Below are 18,578 nucleotides of genomic sequence, written 5' to 3' on the forward strand. Positions count from 1 at the left end.
AGCGCACGGAGACTGTAGAAGTCTGGGAGTGAGCGTCCAAGCCCTTCTCAGATGTGTGCCAGCACAAGAGGTAATGTATGCAGTTTGAGGCTTAGCCCTTGTACTCCACGTAATTCCATCTAACCCCAGGGAGATACCGCAGCATTACACAGACGCCATTCCTTCCCAGCGACTTCCAGACGACTTCAATCCAAACTCGAAATGGCAAACGAATCGAACAATGAAGGGAACTCACGTGTGTGTCTGTGACATAAGTGCGAAATTTACTACCGTCCTGCAGGTCACTAGTACACAGTGCCCATGCTGAGAAGGGGAGAGGGAGGAGGTTGGCTGGGGAGGAGACTCCAACACTCTCATTCCTCCGACTTTACTCAAGATTAGCAGGACATGAGTTGTTATGTGGAGCAGCCTGTCCTACAAGTACGGATATGTCTGCAGCTGGCTCCGTGCTAAGAGAATGGAATCACATCTGTGTCCTGAAATCCTTGGCATTAGGTGAGTAGAATGTGGACAACGTCCAAAACATTGCTGGGGGGTAGTAGACAAAATACCGGCCCCCTTAAGGTTTCCCATAGCGGTTACGTAATACTTACTGTTTGTTTATAGAGATGACCTTGCACAGATTTAGGATTGAACATCGCACGTGACCTGCTGTAATCACTGAGTTTTCCAAAAAGTTGGCGCACTCGAGAAATTATTTTATTACATCGCTCAATAATTTCGACAGATATCTAGTACTATGCAATGTTTTAGGCAGGTGTGGAATAAAGGCTGACCAGTAAGAATGCTGTCGGTAATGGAAGGGTTAATAGTTTGTTTTATGAAATAGAGATGTAAAATCGCATCAATATTGGGTGTGACCTTTACCCTTTGGAGGAGGAGTCCTGGGAGTGAGGATATAGATATATCGCAACATCATCCAGTCTGTCTGGGATTGCATGAAGAGACAGACGGATTGGAGCAAGCCTACGTCCACAGATCTTCTTCAAGGTGGCGTGGGAAGAATCTCCCTGCCAAAAAACTGTCTGCAAGTACCGAGAAGAACGGATGGAAGACAAAGGGCAAAGGTCACACCGAATATTGACGGGATTTACATTTCTCTTTCTTCATTCACAAAAATAAATTATTAGCCCTTCTATTTCTGAAAGCTTTCTAACTTTGCACATTCTTCTACACCTGCCTAAATTTTTTGCTCAGTACCGTATGATCGATCAGTGAAAGTGTATGTTTTAACCATTTCATTCATGTTCTTATTGAACACTTAGTTAGAAGTGGACAAAAAAATTCTACCGTGTAGGACGAGTTTAAGGGGTTTTTTTTAAAGGTTTTCAACACCTCTGCTTGCTGTCATTCACTGGGAACAATCAGCGTTTACTTCCAGAGAATAAAGCTCTGGTCATGTGATGATCACGCAGGGGCTCGGCTGCCTTATTGTCCTTTCTATATGACAAGCTCTAAGCCTATGCTCATATCTGAGTTGGAAAATGATGGTACCATAATGGACACCTAACGGCCCCTGATCAATGGGAGTCCTTTAGAATCCATTTGTATCTGTCATTTACATTTTTCTGTTCCAATAAAAATTGGAAATCCAGCACAGATGTTAACTTATCCTTAGGTTAGGTTCACACTACAGTTATTTAATGTCCATTGCATATAAGCGGTTATCTTAGGAAATCAGAGGACCCCATAGACTATAATGTGGTCCATGTGCTTTCTGCACAAAAAAATGCAGATCAAAGTGCTGCTTCCGGGACTTTTCTCTCTGCATGAAAAATGCCTTCTTCATGCGGAGAGGGAAACAGAATCGCCCGAATGCAGATGTGAACTGGGTCTTACAATGGGCCAGAAAGGACAATTGTATGTAGAAAATTTTGTATCCTGAGGCCATTTTTATTTAAGGTACGTCTGTGCAAGGAAGCGTCCTGGGATTTGTGTAGAAATAACCCATAAGCCATTAATAACAGTCTAGGAAGATCGACCACCAAGAGCTGCAAGGCTTCACTATCCTGATCAGAGATAAAACTTACTAAGGGCTTGTTCACATCTGTGCCCGGTCTCCGTTTATACAGGTTTCCGTTTCCTGCCCGAACCCATTCATTTGAATGGGTGCGAAAAGTGTCTGGCCGTGAGCGCCGGGGTTGTTGTACTTGGTTAAACAATGACTTTAAGTAAACAGGATTATTAGGAAAAAATACGTTGATGAACTATACCTGATCCATGATCTTCATTCTGCTGATCAGTCAGGGTCCCAAGTCTCCTGTTATAAGCTTGAATGATGTGATAAGAGACCAGAGGACACCATGTGAACATACCCTAAGAGAGGCTTCTGCTCTGAAAGACTCAAAAGTATTACATGGATGCCCACTCATCTACTTGGCCAGAGAAGACCTCCTCCGGGCAAAATCAGTGGAGGTATCACAAGCCAGACCCATCACTCCATCATCATAGTAGTTGGAATGTAATAGGGGTTGTCTTTGATGACTCTCCGACTTTATACATATGTTCCTTGTACCATAACAGCTAGTACTGTGGGTACTTTTGTTACATTTCTGCACCAATATTTACTTTTAGGTTGGGCATACAGTACATGATTTTTTTTTGTTCCCATGAGCGTATGTTCATTTTTACAAGACAGGATTGGCATAATACTATCTGCTATCTCACATTCTTTTTTTTTTTTTTTTTTTTTTTTTTTTTAAATGTAGATTGTGAGCCCCACATAGAGCTCACAATGTACATTTTTCCCTATCAGTATGTCTTTTTTGGAATATGGGATGGAAATCCATGCAAACACAGGGAGAACATACAAACTCCTTGCAGATGATTTTATGCCCTTGGCGGGATTTGAACACTAGGACTCCAGCGCTGCAGTGCTAACCACTGAGCCACCGTGTGGCCCCTGCTATCTCACATTCTTGTACTTCACTTCCTCCATTGAATGTCGCAAGTAGTTCAGGTTCCTAAAAGCCCTAGGATAGAAGTGTTGGGAAATAAGTTTGAGTCAGCAAAACCGTGACCGTCATAGCCGACTGAGTGCAGGTTACAGAGCTATAGAAGATGCAGAGATTGTAGTTCTACCCAGACCCTGATGCCCGAGGTGACCCAAAGGACCTCCTTCCACCAAGATTCTAGGACTATATGTGGAGCATTATCGGTGGTAGGCTCTATCCTATATACATTGGGATCCAGGAGCTTCAAGTAACATCTCTGGTAAGACATGGTGAGAAGGGGGCAAGCGGTTGTCACACATCCAGACATACTAAATCCAGATAACTCTATATGCAACTTGTCATGGCAGGACTTTAGATGTGGGAATATTGAAATCGAACATGACCATTTACTCTTTAAATTTACTTCTGAATTGGGGACAGTCGGGAGGTCTCAATACATGTTATATTGTTGGACAATTCTCAACATACCATGGTTACTATGTGTATAGTACCCATGATCCATTTTGTAGGTATATCAGTGTGCTCATCTGTGCTTTAATATATATGAAGCGCTGGCTCTTCAATGGTCCTCCATATCTCAGATCCTTATCTACCTCTACCCTGACTTCTTGAAATCTATCTCTACTATCCTTATCTACCTTGAATTCCTCAAATCAATCTCTACAATCCTTATCTACCCCAACAACCAGAAATCAATCTCTACAATCCTTATCTACCCTGACATCCTGAAATCGTGAGAGACTTTCATAGAAAGTGAGATACTGTGGGAGGGGATTCGGATACCCAGTATAAGGGGTTCAAAGATTTGGCGATAGATAGAAGTTGAAGCCAGAGTCGCTTGGAAGACATCTCTCTGATTCTTATCCACCGTCAGGGGAGAGTTACATTGCCCCCACGTACATTAGATGGTTCGCCAAACTTGTTCCTGATACAGATCTATGATGTACGGCCAGCTCTGCAGTAGATGGTACTGTTACCTTGACCTCCGCAGTAGCTAGGCCTTGTGAACAGCTACCACAGGGACCATTACTAGTTCTTCTCAGGAACCTGAATTGTCTAAATTACAGCAAAAATTGGCACGAGCTATGCATTACTGGACTAGTGAGATTTCACCCTTTTGTAGTAAGGTGTATGATAGCTTACATTGGTCCTATAGTTGCAGGTATCAGTCCTATAACAACAGATAGAACATTCTTCGGGTGCAAGTATGTTCCAATGTGTAACCAAGTACTGTTCAGTTGTCCTCTTGCCATGGTCAGCACAGGCTTCAGATGCGGCCTAGTAGACAACAGTATATTATATCCCTAGTATGGTGGTATTCAGGTTTCATCTCCGACTAGATTTATGTATTCTGCTCCATCCATGCAGAGAAGTCCACAGCGGCCCTTGTTACCCCCTGTGAGTTGCGGTTATAACCTTTGCTGTAACTCTTCCACCCCGGATCGCAGTCAGGCTTGACTATACTTAATATGAGCGACTGAAAAAATATCATGCAATTCAGGTATTAATGAGTCAGTAAAGCAATATTATTGTAGACGCTTGAGGAATTACATGTTCCTTCCGTGATGCACACGGGATGCAATTTTTTTTTCTTTCTTTCTCTCTTTCTTTTTTTTTTTAATACATTAAAAAATATAAATATATTAATTTTTTTTACCAAATCTTTGAGTGCAGGAATTTTACCCACTGGTTTTTTTTTCCATCCTTTAATTCCAGCACAGTTGGAATTTTATCTCTAGTCCTCATCATTTCTGAGCAATCCATACAGTTACTTTTGGTAGCTGATATGATAACTAGACTCCCTAATGTCCAGAGGGTGGTGGCAAGGCAGAAGCAGACATAGGGGCGTGACTCAGAGCTCAAATCAGATGAGGACAGTATCAGACCTCAGAGTCACACCCCCCTTGTTTTTGCTGTGTGACACCACCCATTGGACATTAGGTAGTCTAGTTATCATATTAGACATCAAAACTAACAGCACTGATTGCTCAGGAATGGAGGGGGCTAACTGTGCCAGAATCAATGGGGGGAAAATAAAGGGAGAGGGACACCGAGCGTACTGAGTGTAGTATTTAAAACTGGCAGGTACGGAATGATGATGAAGTTGAATTAGACCAGATGGCCTCTCACCTTCGGAGGTTGTGAGATAGCAACAACTCTCTGGATCACTAATAGATTCCAGGTGGCAGCAGTTCGACCTGTGTACCGGAGGACTGGACAAACAATGGACAAGAGAAGCAGCGGACCGAAGGTCCGTAGCAGGGAATCCGTGCCCTCTGGTAATGGAAAAGGAGGCAACAAGTCAATAGTTCCCAATTAAGAGCTTTTTATGGAAGTGAATATAATCACAACGCGTTTCGGGCCAAAAACCGGCCCTTTCTCAAGTGCAAAAATTACAGGTCACGTCGGACCAGATACGTGATGCTGGGCATTTGGCCCAATGTGACCTGTAATTTTTGCATTTGAGAAAGGGCCAGTGTTTGGCCCGAAACGCGTTGTGATTATACTCACTTCAATAAAAAGCTCTTAATTGGGAACTACTGGCTTGCTGCCTCCTTTTCCATAACCAGTGGGCGCAGATTCTCTGCTACGGACCTTCGGTTCTCTGCTTCCCTTGTCTAGAATCAATGGAGGGGGCGGCTATAAATAAAAACAACAGGTGGAGGTGGTGAAAATTCCTCTTTAAATGGACCTTAGTATTGCATTAACAAACATCCGTCCAGTCACACTGTATGGCGGTGACTATTTGGTACAGCGCCATAACGTGAAAATGTTCATTCATTGACTGTGTTTTCAATGGAGAGAGTAAAGTAAGCTGCTGCATGTCTCTAGCAAAAAAAAAGTTCAATAAAAAATAATCCTTTAAAATGTGCATCTCTTATACACTCAATTATTTTTTAATAAAAATAGCTTTTATTAAATAAAAGTCATAGAACATGGATAGGTAACTATATTATATTTATTCAGACTAGCAGTTACCCGCGACTTCGTCTGCGGGTTGGCGGTGGCGCTGATCCGCGTTTCTTGTCCCCCCCATCTCTGCCCCCAGTTTCTTGTCCCCCCATCTCTATCCCCAGTTTCATGTCCCCCCCATCTCTGCCCCCAGTTTCTTGTCCCCCCATCTCTGCCCCCAGTTTCTTGTTCCCCCACTTCATCGGCCCCCAGTTTCTTGTCCCCCCATCTCTGCTCCCAGTTTCTTATTCCCCCACTTCAACGGCCCCCAGTTTCTTGTCCCCCCTCATCTGCCCCCAGTTTCTTGTCCCCCATCTCTGCCCCCCAGTTTCTTATCCCCCCTTCATCGGCACCCAGTTTCTTGTCCCCCATCTCCCCCCAGTTTCTTGTTCCCCCACTTCATCGGCCCCCAGTTTCTTGTCCCCCTTATCTCTGCCCCCAGTTTCTTGTCCCCCCTATCTCTGCCCCCAGTTTCTTGCCCCCCCCCCCCTTCATCTGCCCTTCCTGGAATCCGCCTCCCATTGTTTTCAATGGGAGGCAGAGATCACAGCAGGACACGGAAAAAAGAAGCCTCCTGCTCCATCTTGCCATGGATTCTATGGCTGATTCAGCCGTGAGGTCTGCGGCTTGAGACTCCCTGCTGCTTAGGCCCATCATGCCCTGCATTGGCATCCCATCGTGGCTAGATCGTTGCGTAAATGCTGGCAGTGGAAAATGAAGAGGAATTCCTCTTCGTTTCCTACCGTGTGAACATACCCTAAATGGTTAAAATACAAGTAAAAAAAAGTTTAAAGGAATTGTCCACTGTCAGACCAACATTGAGAGACAAATATTTTGCTATTATTTGTATAATAAGAAGTTGTACAATTTTCCAATACACTTTCTGTATCAGTTCCTCACAGTTTTCTAGATCTCTGCTTGTTGTCATACATTCTGTTTACGTCTAGCGGATGAAAGTCTGACCGTGGTCATGTGACATACGAGCCGTGGTCATGTGATGTAAAATCCATGGTCATGTGATGGACACACAGGTGCACAGCTTGATGTAGTCACAGCCATCAGACATCTGTCTGGTAACGAGCTGTGCACCTGCGTGTCCATCACATGACCATGGACTATATATCACGTGACAATGGCTCGTGTGTCACATGACCATGGTCAGAATTTCATCCGCTAGACGTAAGCAGAATGTATGACAGCAAGCAGAGATCTACAAGACGGTGAGTAACTGATACAGAAAGTATATTGGAACATTGTGCAACTTCTTATTATACAAACAATAACATTGGTCTCTCAATATTGGTCTGAAATTGGACAACCCCTTTAAAGTGTTTGGAGAAGTGAACAATTGTGCAATAAACCCCAAACTACTAATAACACCGAACCACTCATCCTTAAAGGTTAGAGTGTAACTGATGGCAGTTATAATTTGCCAGCTCAGCTCGGTCCTCACTACGGCCCCCTACTCGGAGCGCAGGGTACACGTGACATGCACATGGCCCTCAGCTACCTGTAAGAGGAGACATCACAGGAGTCTGAGAAGGTGAATAATCCAATACACTCCAGGTATGATTAACTCTATGAACACAGTAGACCATCAGAGAGGCGGAGAGTAACCCCTTCTCTGTCCTAGACCACCAAGAATGCAAATATTAACCACTTACTTAGTGATGCTGAAATTGACCCCTTAATACCCTAAAAAAAAAACACCAGGGATAATAACCTAGACCACTATGGGTGCTGGTATTAACCCCTTACTGCCCTAACTACCAAAGACATTGACATGAACCCGAACCTACCCTAGACCACCAAGGATGTTGACATTAACCTTTTAATTCCCTAGACCACCAGGGATACTGACCAGGACCCATAATGCCCTAAACCACCAAGTATTCGGATATTAACTCCTTACTACCCATGACCATCAGGAATGCTGATGTTGACCCTTTACTGTCCTAGACCACCAGGAATACTGATATGGACCCCTTAATGCACTAGATCACCAGAGATGCAGTCAACAACCATTTTCAACCCTAGACCACCAGAAGTGCTTTCAGCAAATGTTTCCCTGATTTAGGGCACCAGCGATAATCCATTAATCCGTATTCAGACTTAAAGCTTCAACAATATAGGCGTCCTATACCACCAAGGAAAAAAGACATTAACCCCTTAACTACCCCAGCACAATCAGAAATATTATACCTTAATGTGAAGCCCATACCTCAAAATCACACCCTTTCCCATTTTATCTAGGCCAAAACCAATTGCAATTACTCCCACTCATTGTTGTAACGAAGAGGCAGAAGTTCGCCGTTAGTGCTGTGCTCATTCAAGTTGTGAATGGTTTAGTTAAGTGTTTTCCAGGACTATGATATAAATGACATATGCCCAGGATAGGTCACTCATATAGGGCAAAAATGTTTGATTTCTGAGGATCTGACCCCTGGGGACTCCAGCGATCCCAAGCACGGGAGCCTGAAGATACCCCCTCAGTGCCCCATGTCAGAGGAGGTGGTGGACATTCATTGCTGGAGATCGCATTCACAGCAATCTCATAGAAATGACTTGCAAAGTCCTTCATTTCATTGGTGCTTCAGGGAACTTGTGTGAAAACCCATTTTAAAGAGACCCTTTCACCACCTTTACCAGCTCTCTTTGCCGTTTAATAGCCGCCCCTCCACTGATTCTGGTGCACTTACAATTTAATCTCTAGTCCCCACCGTTCCTGAACAGTCACTACAGGTAGTTTTGGTGACTCTCTAATATCAAGTAGATGGTGTTAGGTGAGTTAGGCAAGTGGGCATGACCTAGAGCTCTAAACTAAGGTGGACAGTTGTCAGAGCTGAGAATCCTGCCCTCTTGTCTACTTCTGCCTGACAACACCCACTTGTCATTAGGAAATCTAGTTACTATATCAGGCACTAAGACTAACTGCACCAATTGCTCAGGAATGGTGGGGGCTAGAGAAAAAAAATCCACCTGTGCCAGAATTGGTGGAGGGGCAGCTATTAAAGGATGAAATGAGCTAGAGTTGGTAGAGGTGAGGAGAGGTCTTCTGTAACGAAAGTTAAGGTAAGGGTGGCCCTATCTGTGTTTAGTAACAGGGTGGTGCCTTGTTTTCTCGGTACGTCAGGCCCGCCGGTTTCTGGCTGAACTTCCACCTTCTTGTAAAGAAATTATTAGATGTAAGATCCCACTTTGATAAGCACAATCAATAAAAACTCATTGAATACCACGGAGAAAGCAAATATAAAAGTCATTGTGAGGATAGAACAGCAGCGAGTGGTGTGTGAAAGCCGAGGAAGTCGGTTCATTGCAACCACTATTGGGGCTTATTCACACATCAGTGATTGTGGTCCATGTGCTGTTAGTGTTCTCCACGGATCCATTCACTTCTACAAGTCCAGGCAGACTGTTAGTTCTTTCAATGGACCTTGGTTTCATAGCAGAAAATTTCACTGTGGGCTGAGGCAAAATAGACCTTGTTATACCTCCCCCCCCCCCCCCCAAAGGAGCAGAAATGCAACTTAGTGGCCACAAAGCAATACAGAGAAAATCACCTTGCAAGTGACTCAATTTGCCCAATTTGCCTACAGACAGCCATGACGCAGGCAGAGGCGGCAAAGAGTCAGAGCTGTCTGTAGGCAAATCTGGCAAATCAGAGCCCGCCTCCAATGCACTTGCAAGTTAATTTGCATATCCATAATAATATGAATAAGTCTGCATTGCTTCCTCGTTTTTTGGCTATGAAGATTGGCTATTGTTAGTTAGGATGGTGTTTTAGACTCCCTTTAAGAGACAGGACAGGTCTTCAGATGACAACCACGTGGAGATTTAGTGGAGGCCGGAGAAGGAGTTGCGTGTCTGCTTAGTAAATGTATATGTATCAGTTGAGAGAGGGGAAGAAAAGCCTGGCAGATGGAAGAACATTCCTGACATTCCCGGGTGCAGCGTGTCTATATACCAGAACGTTTCTGCATATACTTCACGTTTTGCAAATAAGAAGCCTATGTCCTCGGCTACATTGAAGAACCGCGCAGGCGCCCGGAGCAGCAGACTCAGCGGACTCGTCTAGGTAAGTATACAGATTTGTTTACAGTAAATGTGGACACGGATGGATTTACAACAGGGCGATATAGGACACTAAAGCCCGGTCTATAAGGAGCTGCGGGTGGTTCATCTGTGTTTATCGGATCAGAATGGATCCAGAAGCCCCATAAACGTGAATCCATCATGGAATAAAATCACATTTCACTCTGAATGTCATCCAAATACATTACATGATTAGTTCGTCCCCCAACTCAAATTCACACACAGTCATGTACATGGATCTTAAGGCTACATGGACACAACTTTGTGTGTAGTCGGGTCATGATTTGAACTGAGTGGATGGCGCAAAATAGGAACTGTCCTGTATCTTACTCTGAGCTGAAAATACACTGCTGTGTGTATGGGGCCATGTTATGCTTCTGTAACACTTCTTATTTCTTCTTCTGACTACAGTAACTTCTGACTAGGATCAGGATTGCAGCCATGGCCACCATTACTGAGACGAGGGCCATCATGTAAGTATCTATAATTTTATATAATTTTAAGGCAGGAAAGTAGACTGGGATATCCCAGAAGAACAGGTGGGGAGAAGCAAAGTGCACAATAGCAGAAGGTCAAGATGAAAGTGGAAGAGTATACACTAATCCTCACGGACTGATAGAACGAACAAGTAAATCAGAAACAACCAACGTGATGGCAAGATGTAGCATGGCACTAGACACCAGCATGGAAAGGGTTAAGGGGGTGTCACCAGAACCAGCATATCACCCCAGCCCTGCAGATAGATAGGTTACTGTCACCAGAACCAGCATATCACCCCAGCCCTGCAGATAGATAGGTTACTGTCACCAGAACCAGCATACCACCCCAGCCCTGCAGATAGATAGGTTAGTGTCACCAGACCCAGCATATCACCCCAGCCCTGCAGATAGATAGGTTACTGTCACCAGAACCAGCATACCACCCCAGCCCTGCAGATAGATAGGTTAGTGTCACCAGAACCAGCATATCACCCCAGCCCTGCAGATAGATAGGTTAGTGTCATCTGAATAATACAGTGTTCTCCCCTTGTGAATCGCTGTCTCTGTTGCAGAGATATCGCTGTTTTAGCCCATATGTAACTGAACTCTTTAGAGCAATGAAGGCATTGCCATTGCTCCAAAGCTCTCATTTGCAAGAACACAGTCCTTAACACCAGACAAGCAGGGGTCAGGTAATAGAGGTAGGGTAAAAATAGAATGTGGTACAGTGGAGTAGTCAGAAGCGAAGTCAGACAAACCAGGATCAAAGCGGGTAGACCTAAAACAGAGTTGCATTACTGTAATTCTACAAATGTTGCATAAAGTTATATGAATACCGAATGCATTAAAAAGTGGTGAGCAATGAAACCACACAGACCCAATAGACTATAATGGGGTCTGTGTGTTTTCCGCACAGTGTCCACAGCTTGAAGTACTTTTCTCTCTACATGATTCGTACGGACACCGCGCGGAAAACAGACAGACCTCATTATAGTCTATGGGGTCTGTGTGGTTTCATTGCTCACCACTTTTTAATGCGTTTGGTATTTCTTTTGGGGGTCCCTAAGCGGATTCCCAAATGTAGATGTGAACCAGGACTAAGATGGTGCCATACTATCTATGCCACCACCTTACTGGCGTACGATTGCAACAATTTCTGCAAAAATGTAACATTTACTAAATGAGATGTACAACAGCTTGGCTGACTCGTCACACACGCCTCTGAGCATTACAAATTCGCAAAGTGTTTTTGCAAATAATTTCAATATTGCGTCTATTGCAATACAAACTGGAGATGTTTTCTGACTTGCAGATTTATAGGAAAACAACTGACTACTGCATAGTAAGCAGCTGGAAAGGCCGAGGAGTCCTCACCAGATGGGTTACCTGCTCGCTGCCCCACACAATGATCTGATTGTGTTTGTGCACAGGGTGTGTTACCTAAAAAGCCCGAGAGCTGCGATTGTGCAATCCAGAAATCTGCAAATATAATGTCACTTACTGTACAAGTCCTAGATGTTTATATGACAGTGACCTCGGGATCCCTGTGTACAGAGGCAGACTTGCCATTTTGGGGGACCCAAGCAAAATTATGTCTGGGAGGTGCAATAATCCAAAATTTTAGGCCATGCCCCCTCTTTACTGAACAGCCCTCTTCATATGCAGGTCAAAATATCCCCTTTACTGTCCCCCACACAGTATAACATAAGTAATGTATTTACACAGTGACTGCACCAGCAGAATAGTGAGCGCAGCTCTGGAGTATAATACAGGATATAATTCAGGATCAGTACAGGATAAGTAATGTAATGTATATACACAGTGACTGCACCAGCAGAATAGTGAGCGCAGCTCTGGAGTATAATACAGGATGTAACTCAGTATCAGTACAGGATAAGTAATGTAATGTATGTACACAGTGACTGTACCAGCAGAATAGTGAGCGCAGCTCTGGAGTATAATACAGGATAAGTAATGTAATGTATGTACACAGTGACTGTACCAGCAGAATAGTGAGTGCAGCTCTGGAGTATAATACAGGATGTAACTCAGTATCAGTACAGGATAAGTAATGTAATGTATGTACACAGTGACTGTACCAGCAGAATAGTGAGCGCAGCTCTGGAGTATAATACAGGATGTAACTCAGGATCAGTACAGGATAAGTAATGTAATTTATGTACACAGTGACTGCACCAGCAGAATAGTGAGTGCAGCTCTGGAGTATAATACAGGATGTAACTCAGGATCAGTACAGGATAAGTAATGTAATGTATGTACACAGTGACTGCACCAGCAGAATAGTGAGCGCAGCTCTGGATTATAATACAGGATAAGTAATGTAATGTATGTACACAGTGACTGCACCAGCAGAATAGTGAGTGCAGCTCTGGAGTATAATACAGGATGTAACTCAGGATCAGTACAGGATAAGTAATGTAATGTATGTACACAGTGACTGTACCAGCAGGATAGTCAGCGCAGCTCTGGAGTATAATACAGGAATAGTATTATAGATAAGTAATGTAATATATTTACAAAGTATCTAAACTTCTTCTGAAGATCATATCCATTTTTGAACTGATGGTCAGAGTTGAACATGTGCATACTTTCCATCTAAGACTATTGTAGTAAGGATATATCCTCTGGTTAGATGACTCCTTTATTGTCATACACATCCGTCACTCGCTGTAATAGACGATGGACAATGAGAACAGTGATTGTTCGCTGCTCTGGATGTTTGACAAAGTGAATTGGCAGGATTTGTAGGAAACTGGAAAGTGAGACTGAGGACCTGACACAAAGCAGGTGGTGAAATGTTACTGACTCGTGATGAAAGGCAGGACACATGTATAGCATCATGAAGAAGCCATATAACACCAGGATCTCTAGTATGCCAACGGCCTAAAGCAAAAACATTAAGGATTCCTGGCTGTATAGTCTTTTATTCTAATGTTTCCAGGATTACACTACCTGCTATACCAGCTACAAGCGAACTATCACCAGTGCACAGTTAAGGACGACCAACCAGCTTTTCAACCAGTCCATTTATGTATTGCTGTAACCATGGGAGTACACAAGGGGGCAGTCTCACGGTTAAAACAACCACCTTGTTGACCCTGGCCCAGCGCCGCTCTTGAATCATGATGATGAAAATAGCAGCTCATTGGTTACCAGATTTAGCCTGTAACCAATCGGCACATCGATCATTAATAAAGCAAGCACTCATTGGGTACCGCAGGGTCTGGGGAGTGAGCAGCGAGTATAGACCTCAATACTCACCACTCATAGGCAGAGCTGTAGATAGGCTTTCATTCACACAGGGCAAAGGCTCAGTTCACTACCCTTATTCTGTATCTATATACATAGGCCACAAACCGTGTGGGGTCTTATCTGGGACATCATACTGTATGGGGTCTGAGGTCGTTATACTATGAGTTAGCCATAAGAGGACATTATTTTGTTTGGGGGCATAAAGGGGGCATTATTCTGTGTGGGGTTATAAGGGGGCATTGTACCATGTTGGCGCATTATACCATGTGGGGGCCTACTGAAGGGAATTACAGTGTACTGTGTGGGGACACGTAGGGGACAATACACCGTGTGGGCGCACTAAGACTATTATATTGTGAGGGGGCACTAAGAGGGCCTACTGTTTCCCACATTGAACCACCACCCCCCTCCTCTCACTTTTAAAAAAATCTATATAGGTTTAGGCAGCGCCGCACCTCCCATGGGGCGACCTGAAGCGACCGCTTCAGGCGGCGCTATGCCAGGGCCCCGGGGAGGGCGGCATTTTTGCTTACCTAAGCCAGTCCAGGACAAGCTGTGGATTGGGGGGGCCGCTCGGTGACGCTCTGCTCTCTGCCTGCTAACGCCACTCGGCCACGCCCCCTTCGCTCCGCTCTCCCCTTAATAAATCAGGCGCACTTCTGCGTGCCAGAGTGTAAGGTTACCGTATATCATTTAGGCCTGACATAGATTTCCTATAAAACACACCAGTTTTCAGTCATGAGTTATAATACATTTGTCTGTCTGAAGCACCCCCACCCTGCCTTCCTCTCCAGACTGCGCACAAAAAGTGGTGAGCAGGGTGCAACAAAGGGCCACATGCTAAAAATGCACCACAATTACGCCCATCTACACAGGGGTGAACCTGCCCCTTTCGCCGCCCGAGGCGAACTACAGAAAGCCGCCGCCCCCCCCCTGGGAGGAGGGGGCGGAGTGAAGGGGGCGTGGCGAAGAGAAGGGGCGGGGCTTAGCACAATTCGCAGGCAGAGAGCAGGCACGGAGAGGACCTGCTCTCTGCCTGAGCGTGAGGGGAGGCTGCTGGAGCAGCGCTGCTCCAGTGGCCTCCCAAAACCACCGCTCGGTGCTAAGCCAGTCCAGGACAAAGATTACACTTTGGCTTTTAAAGAAGGATCTGCGGACAGAACCGCTCCTCTATAAAGTCTTTACAAACCCTTTAAGTTCTACTTAGTGAAGGTAGTCAAAGACACAAAACACCGAAACCTATTCAATGTACATAGAACATTCCATTACATACAGATCGACCAGCAATCTTCATAGAGGGTTCTTTGGAATATGTTGCCACTACATCTAAAGCCTTGTTGGCCCTACTGGGATGTTTATCCCTTGTCTTTTTGAAATTTTTTGGAATCTTGGTTGTATTATGGTTCTATGAATTAATTCTAAGGCCTAAGAACAAGTCAAGAAATCGATCATCTTAATATGTTGGTCTTCTATTTGTCTTTATGATGTATAAATGCTCATCTACAACATGATAATAGTGTTTTTTTTCTTCTATTTAGGAACACTGTCCTTTATCTCCTGGGGTTCCTTTTTGTCGGTGGCCCTTTCCTCCTGGAGAGTCATGGATTTCGCTGCAAGACTATCAGTCGTACTGCCTTGTTTGATTTTTGCAACCTAACGAAGATTCCTTGGGTACCAATGAATATTATATCTCTGATCTTAAATGAAAACGACATTGCGGAAGTGAACTCCACATCATTTCCACCATTGCTGGACTTACTATCGCTGCAGCTGAATAGTCAGAGAACAAGAAAGTTAATAGTACGTAAGGATAGTTTCAAAAATTTGCCAAACTTGAATTATCTTGATCTGTCCTACAACGTGATGCTAGTACTCGATCAAGATGCCTTCACCGGTTTATCCCGTCTCGAAGGTCTTGTGTTATACTACAACCAACTCAATGGATCCTTTTTGGAAAACAATTATTTCAAGGATTTGACCAACTTGGAATTTTTAGACCTTTCATTTAACAGTCTCACCTATATCAAACCACATCCCAGATTTTATAATTTATACAAATTTCAAATATTATCCGTGAGGGGAAATAAAATATCCAGACTTTGTGAAGGAGATTTACACAGTTTCCAACAGAAATACTTTAAACTTCTCGATATTTCCAACAATTGGCTTTACTCTCTGAATTCCACCAATTGGGAACGTTGTGGGAATCCTTTTCGAAATATTGAGTTTGAAATGCTACACTTGGGTGGAAATGGATTCAGTGAACGAACCACAAAAGCATTGTGCAATGCCTTGAACGGAACCAAAATCTCACAACTAAACTTGCGTCATCACATAACGGGACCAGGTTTTGGCCATAACAACTTTCAGGATCCAGATAATTCAACATTTGCCGGGCTCGAGAACAGTGACCTTATGTTACTTGACCTCTCACAAGGATCAATTTTTAAGTTACAGTCAAACTTATTTATAAAACTTTCCAAGCTGTTTCTACTTAGTCTTGCAGAAAACAAGATCAACCTAATTGAGAAAAATGCCTTCAATGGCCTTCAAAACCTCCAACACCTCAATTTGTCCTTCAACTTGTTGGGTGAGTTGTACAATTATGCCTTTGATGGCCTCCCCAATTTACAAAAACTTCATCTATACAACAACCATATTGGAATCATCCAACAAGATGCCTTTAAGAACCTTCCAAAATTGGAGGTTCTGGACTTATCCAACAATGCCATAGTAAGTCTTGAATTTTGTGAGCCTATACCATATGTCCAATTTATAAATTTGAAGCTCAATAAACTTAATTCAGTACGGGTTGCCAAAATTAAGGCCACAATCGTTAATTTTATCGAGAACCAACTGACGAGTCTTGCCGATCTCTTCGAGTTTCTCCAGAATCCTATGGTTCAGTATACCTCCGTTCAAAAAAATCGACTGGCCACCTGTAACTACCATGTTAGTATTCCTAAAGACAATTCACTCCTCTACTTCGATCTATCTGATAATATGATTCAGCTCGTTTGGGAAAAGAGCCAATGTTTGGACATGTTTAGGAACTTTACTTCTCTTCAACATCTTGATTTGTCGAAGAACCATCTTCGATTCTTTCCTGAAGGAATTTTTAGTGGCCTGACGTCCTTACAAATTCTAAACTTATCCTCCAACTTCATTGCAGAGATCGGTTCAGACGTTCTACCCGACAGTCTTCAAACGTTGGATGTATCTAGGAACCAACTGTTCTTACCCAACCCGGATGTGTTTCTTCATTTAGGAACCATTGACCTACGATATAATCCATTTATATGTCTTTGTGGCCTGGTGGATTTTTTGGTATGGCTAAACGAAACGAATACTACTGTCCTGGGTGACCGGGAGAACATTTCTTGTGGCTTTCCCGATTACCTAAAATCGGCCTCACTTTATACGCTTGAGTTTTCTGACTGTGATGAACTTACCGTATTAAGGCCGCTCATGTTTGCCTTATTCGTCTTTTCGGCGGTCGTCATTGTGACCTTTATGACAATAGTGATTGTATATAATCATTTCCGAGGAGTTTTCTTTGGGTTCTTTAAGAGGGTGGTACAGTCTGTACTTGAGGAGGAGTCTCGCGAAGAAGATACTTGCAAATATGACGCTTATTTGTGTTACGCCAGCAAGGACTTTGTATGGGTTGAAAATGTCTTTATCAAAAACTTAGACTTTGCCTACAGCGACCGGAACCGATTCAATCTGTGCTTTGAGGAAAGAAACTTCATTCCCGGAGAAGATCATATTGTAAATATTCGAGATGCCATTTGGAATAGTAAGAAAACCATCTGTGTGGTGACCAAGCATTTTTTGCAGGATGGATGGTGCGTGGAGGCCTTCAACCACGCCCAAAGTCGATACTTTACGGAACTCAAAAATGTCCTCATTATGGTTGTGGTGGGGTCTCTATCAGACTACCAACTGCGGAAGTACAAGCCTATCCGGGCGTATTTACAAAGGTGTACATATCTGACATGGCCTGAGGATGACCAGGATGTAGAATGGTTTCTAAGTAGGATTTCCTATAAAATACTACGCGAGGAAAAAGTTAAAAACAGGAACGTCAAAGTCGCAACAGTAAGTTCCACTTTAGAGTTACAACAAATTAACGTCTCTTGAGTGGTCGTGAAGGAATCGAGGTGCACCCAGCGTCTGACATTTCTGGACACGTTACAGCACCTTGGAACAGACATTATTGGATCATGGAGTGTCCTACTCATGATCACATCTAGATACCCACCACTCGGACCTTGCTCCCATATACGAGTTCTTCTCGCAATACGGACATAACAAATATGGGGGTATTTGACAAGGATATCATGGTTGGGTCTCTGTGAGTGAAGCACTTTTGCCAAATGTGAATTTGTATATAAAATGTTTCCCAAATACTGTGATGTGCAAAAATTTTAGGCAGGAGTGGGAAAATATACTGCAGAGTAAGAACCCTTCTATTTCTGAAAGCCTTAATAGTTTATTTTTGTGAATGAAGAAAAGAGAAATGTAAATCCCATCAATATTCGGTGTGACCTTTGCCCTTTGCCAGTTCTTCTTGGTGCTTAAGACAGTTTTTGGCAGAACTGGGCAGTGAGGTTGTTCCCGCCGCCATCTTGGAGAACTGAGCACAGCTCTTCTGTGGATGTAGGTAATATCTGTGGGGGCCATATCATCACTTCCAGGACTCCTCCTCCAAAGGGCAAAGGTCACTCTTCCTTTGGAGGAGGAGTCCTGGAAGTGATGATATGGACCCCAAAGATAGAGCCCTGATCTCAACATCATCCAGTCTGTCTGGGATGACATGAAGAGA

At 43.6% G+C, this 18,578-nt stretch overlaps 1 protein-coding gene across 1 annotated transcript; it reads left to right on the plus strand.

Annotated features, from left to right (window-relative positions):
* Window positions 1-204: 204 nt before the first annotated feature.
* Window positions 205-18,250, plus strand: TLR5 (toll like receptor 5). The gene is made up of 3 exons (XM_075267109.1): window positions 205-495; window positions 10,410-10,471; window positions 15,289-18,250. Exons 2-3 carry the CDS (start codon window positions 10,440-10,442, stop codon window positions 17,891-17,893), a joined length of 2,637 nt encoding a protein of 878 aa, XP_075123210.1. The 5' UTR covers window positions 205-495; window positions 10,410-10,439; the 3' UTR covers window positions 17,894-18,250.
* Window positions 18,251-18,578: the final 328 nt, after the last annotated feature.

The sequence above is a fragment of the Leptodactylus fuscus genome, chromosome 3 (genome assembly GCF_031893055.1).
Source record: "Leptodactylus fuscus isolate aLepFus1 chromosome 3, aLepFus1.hap2, whole genome shotgun sequence".
NCBI lineage: Eukaryota > Metazoa > Chordata > Amphibia > Anura > Leptodactylidae > Leptodactylus > Leptodactylus fuscus.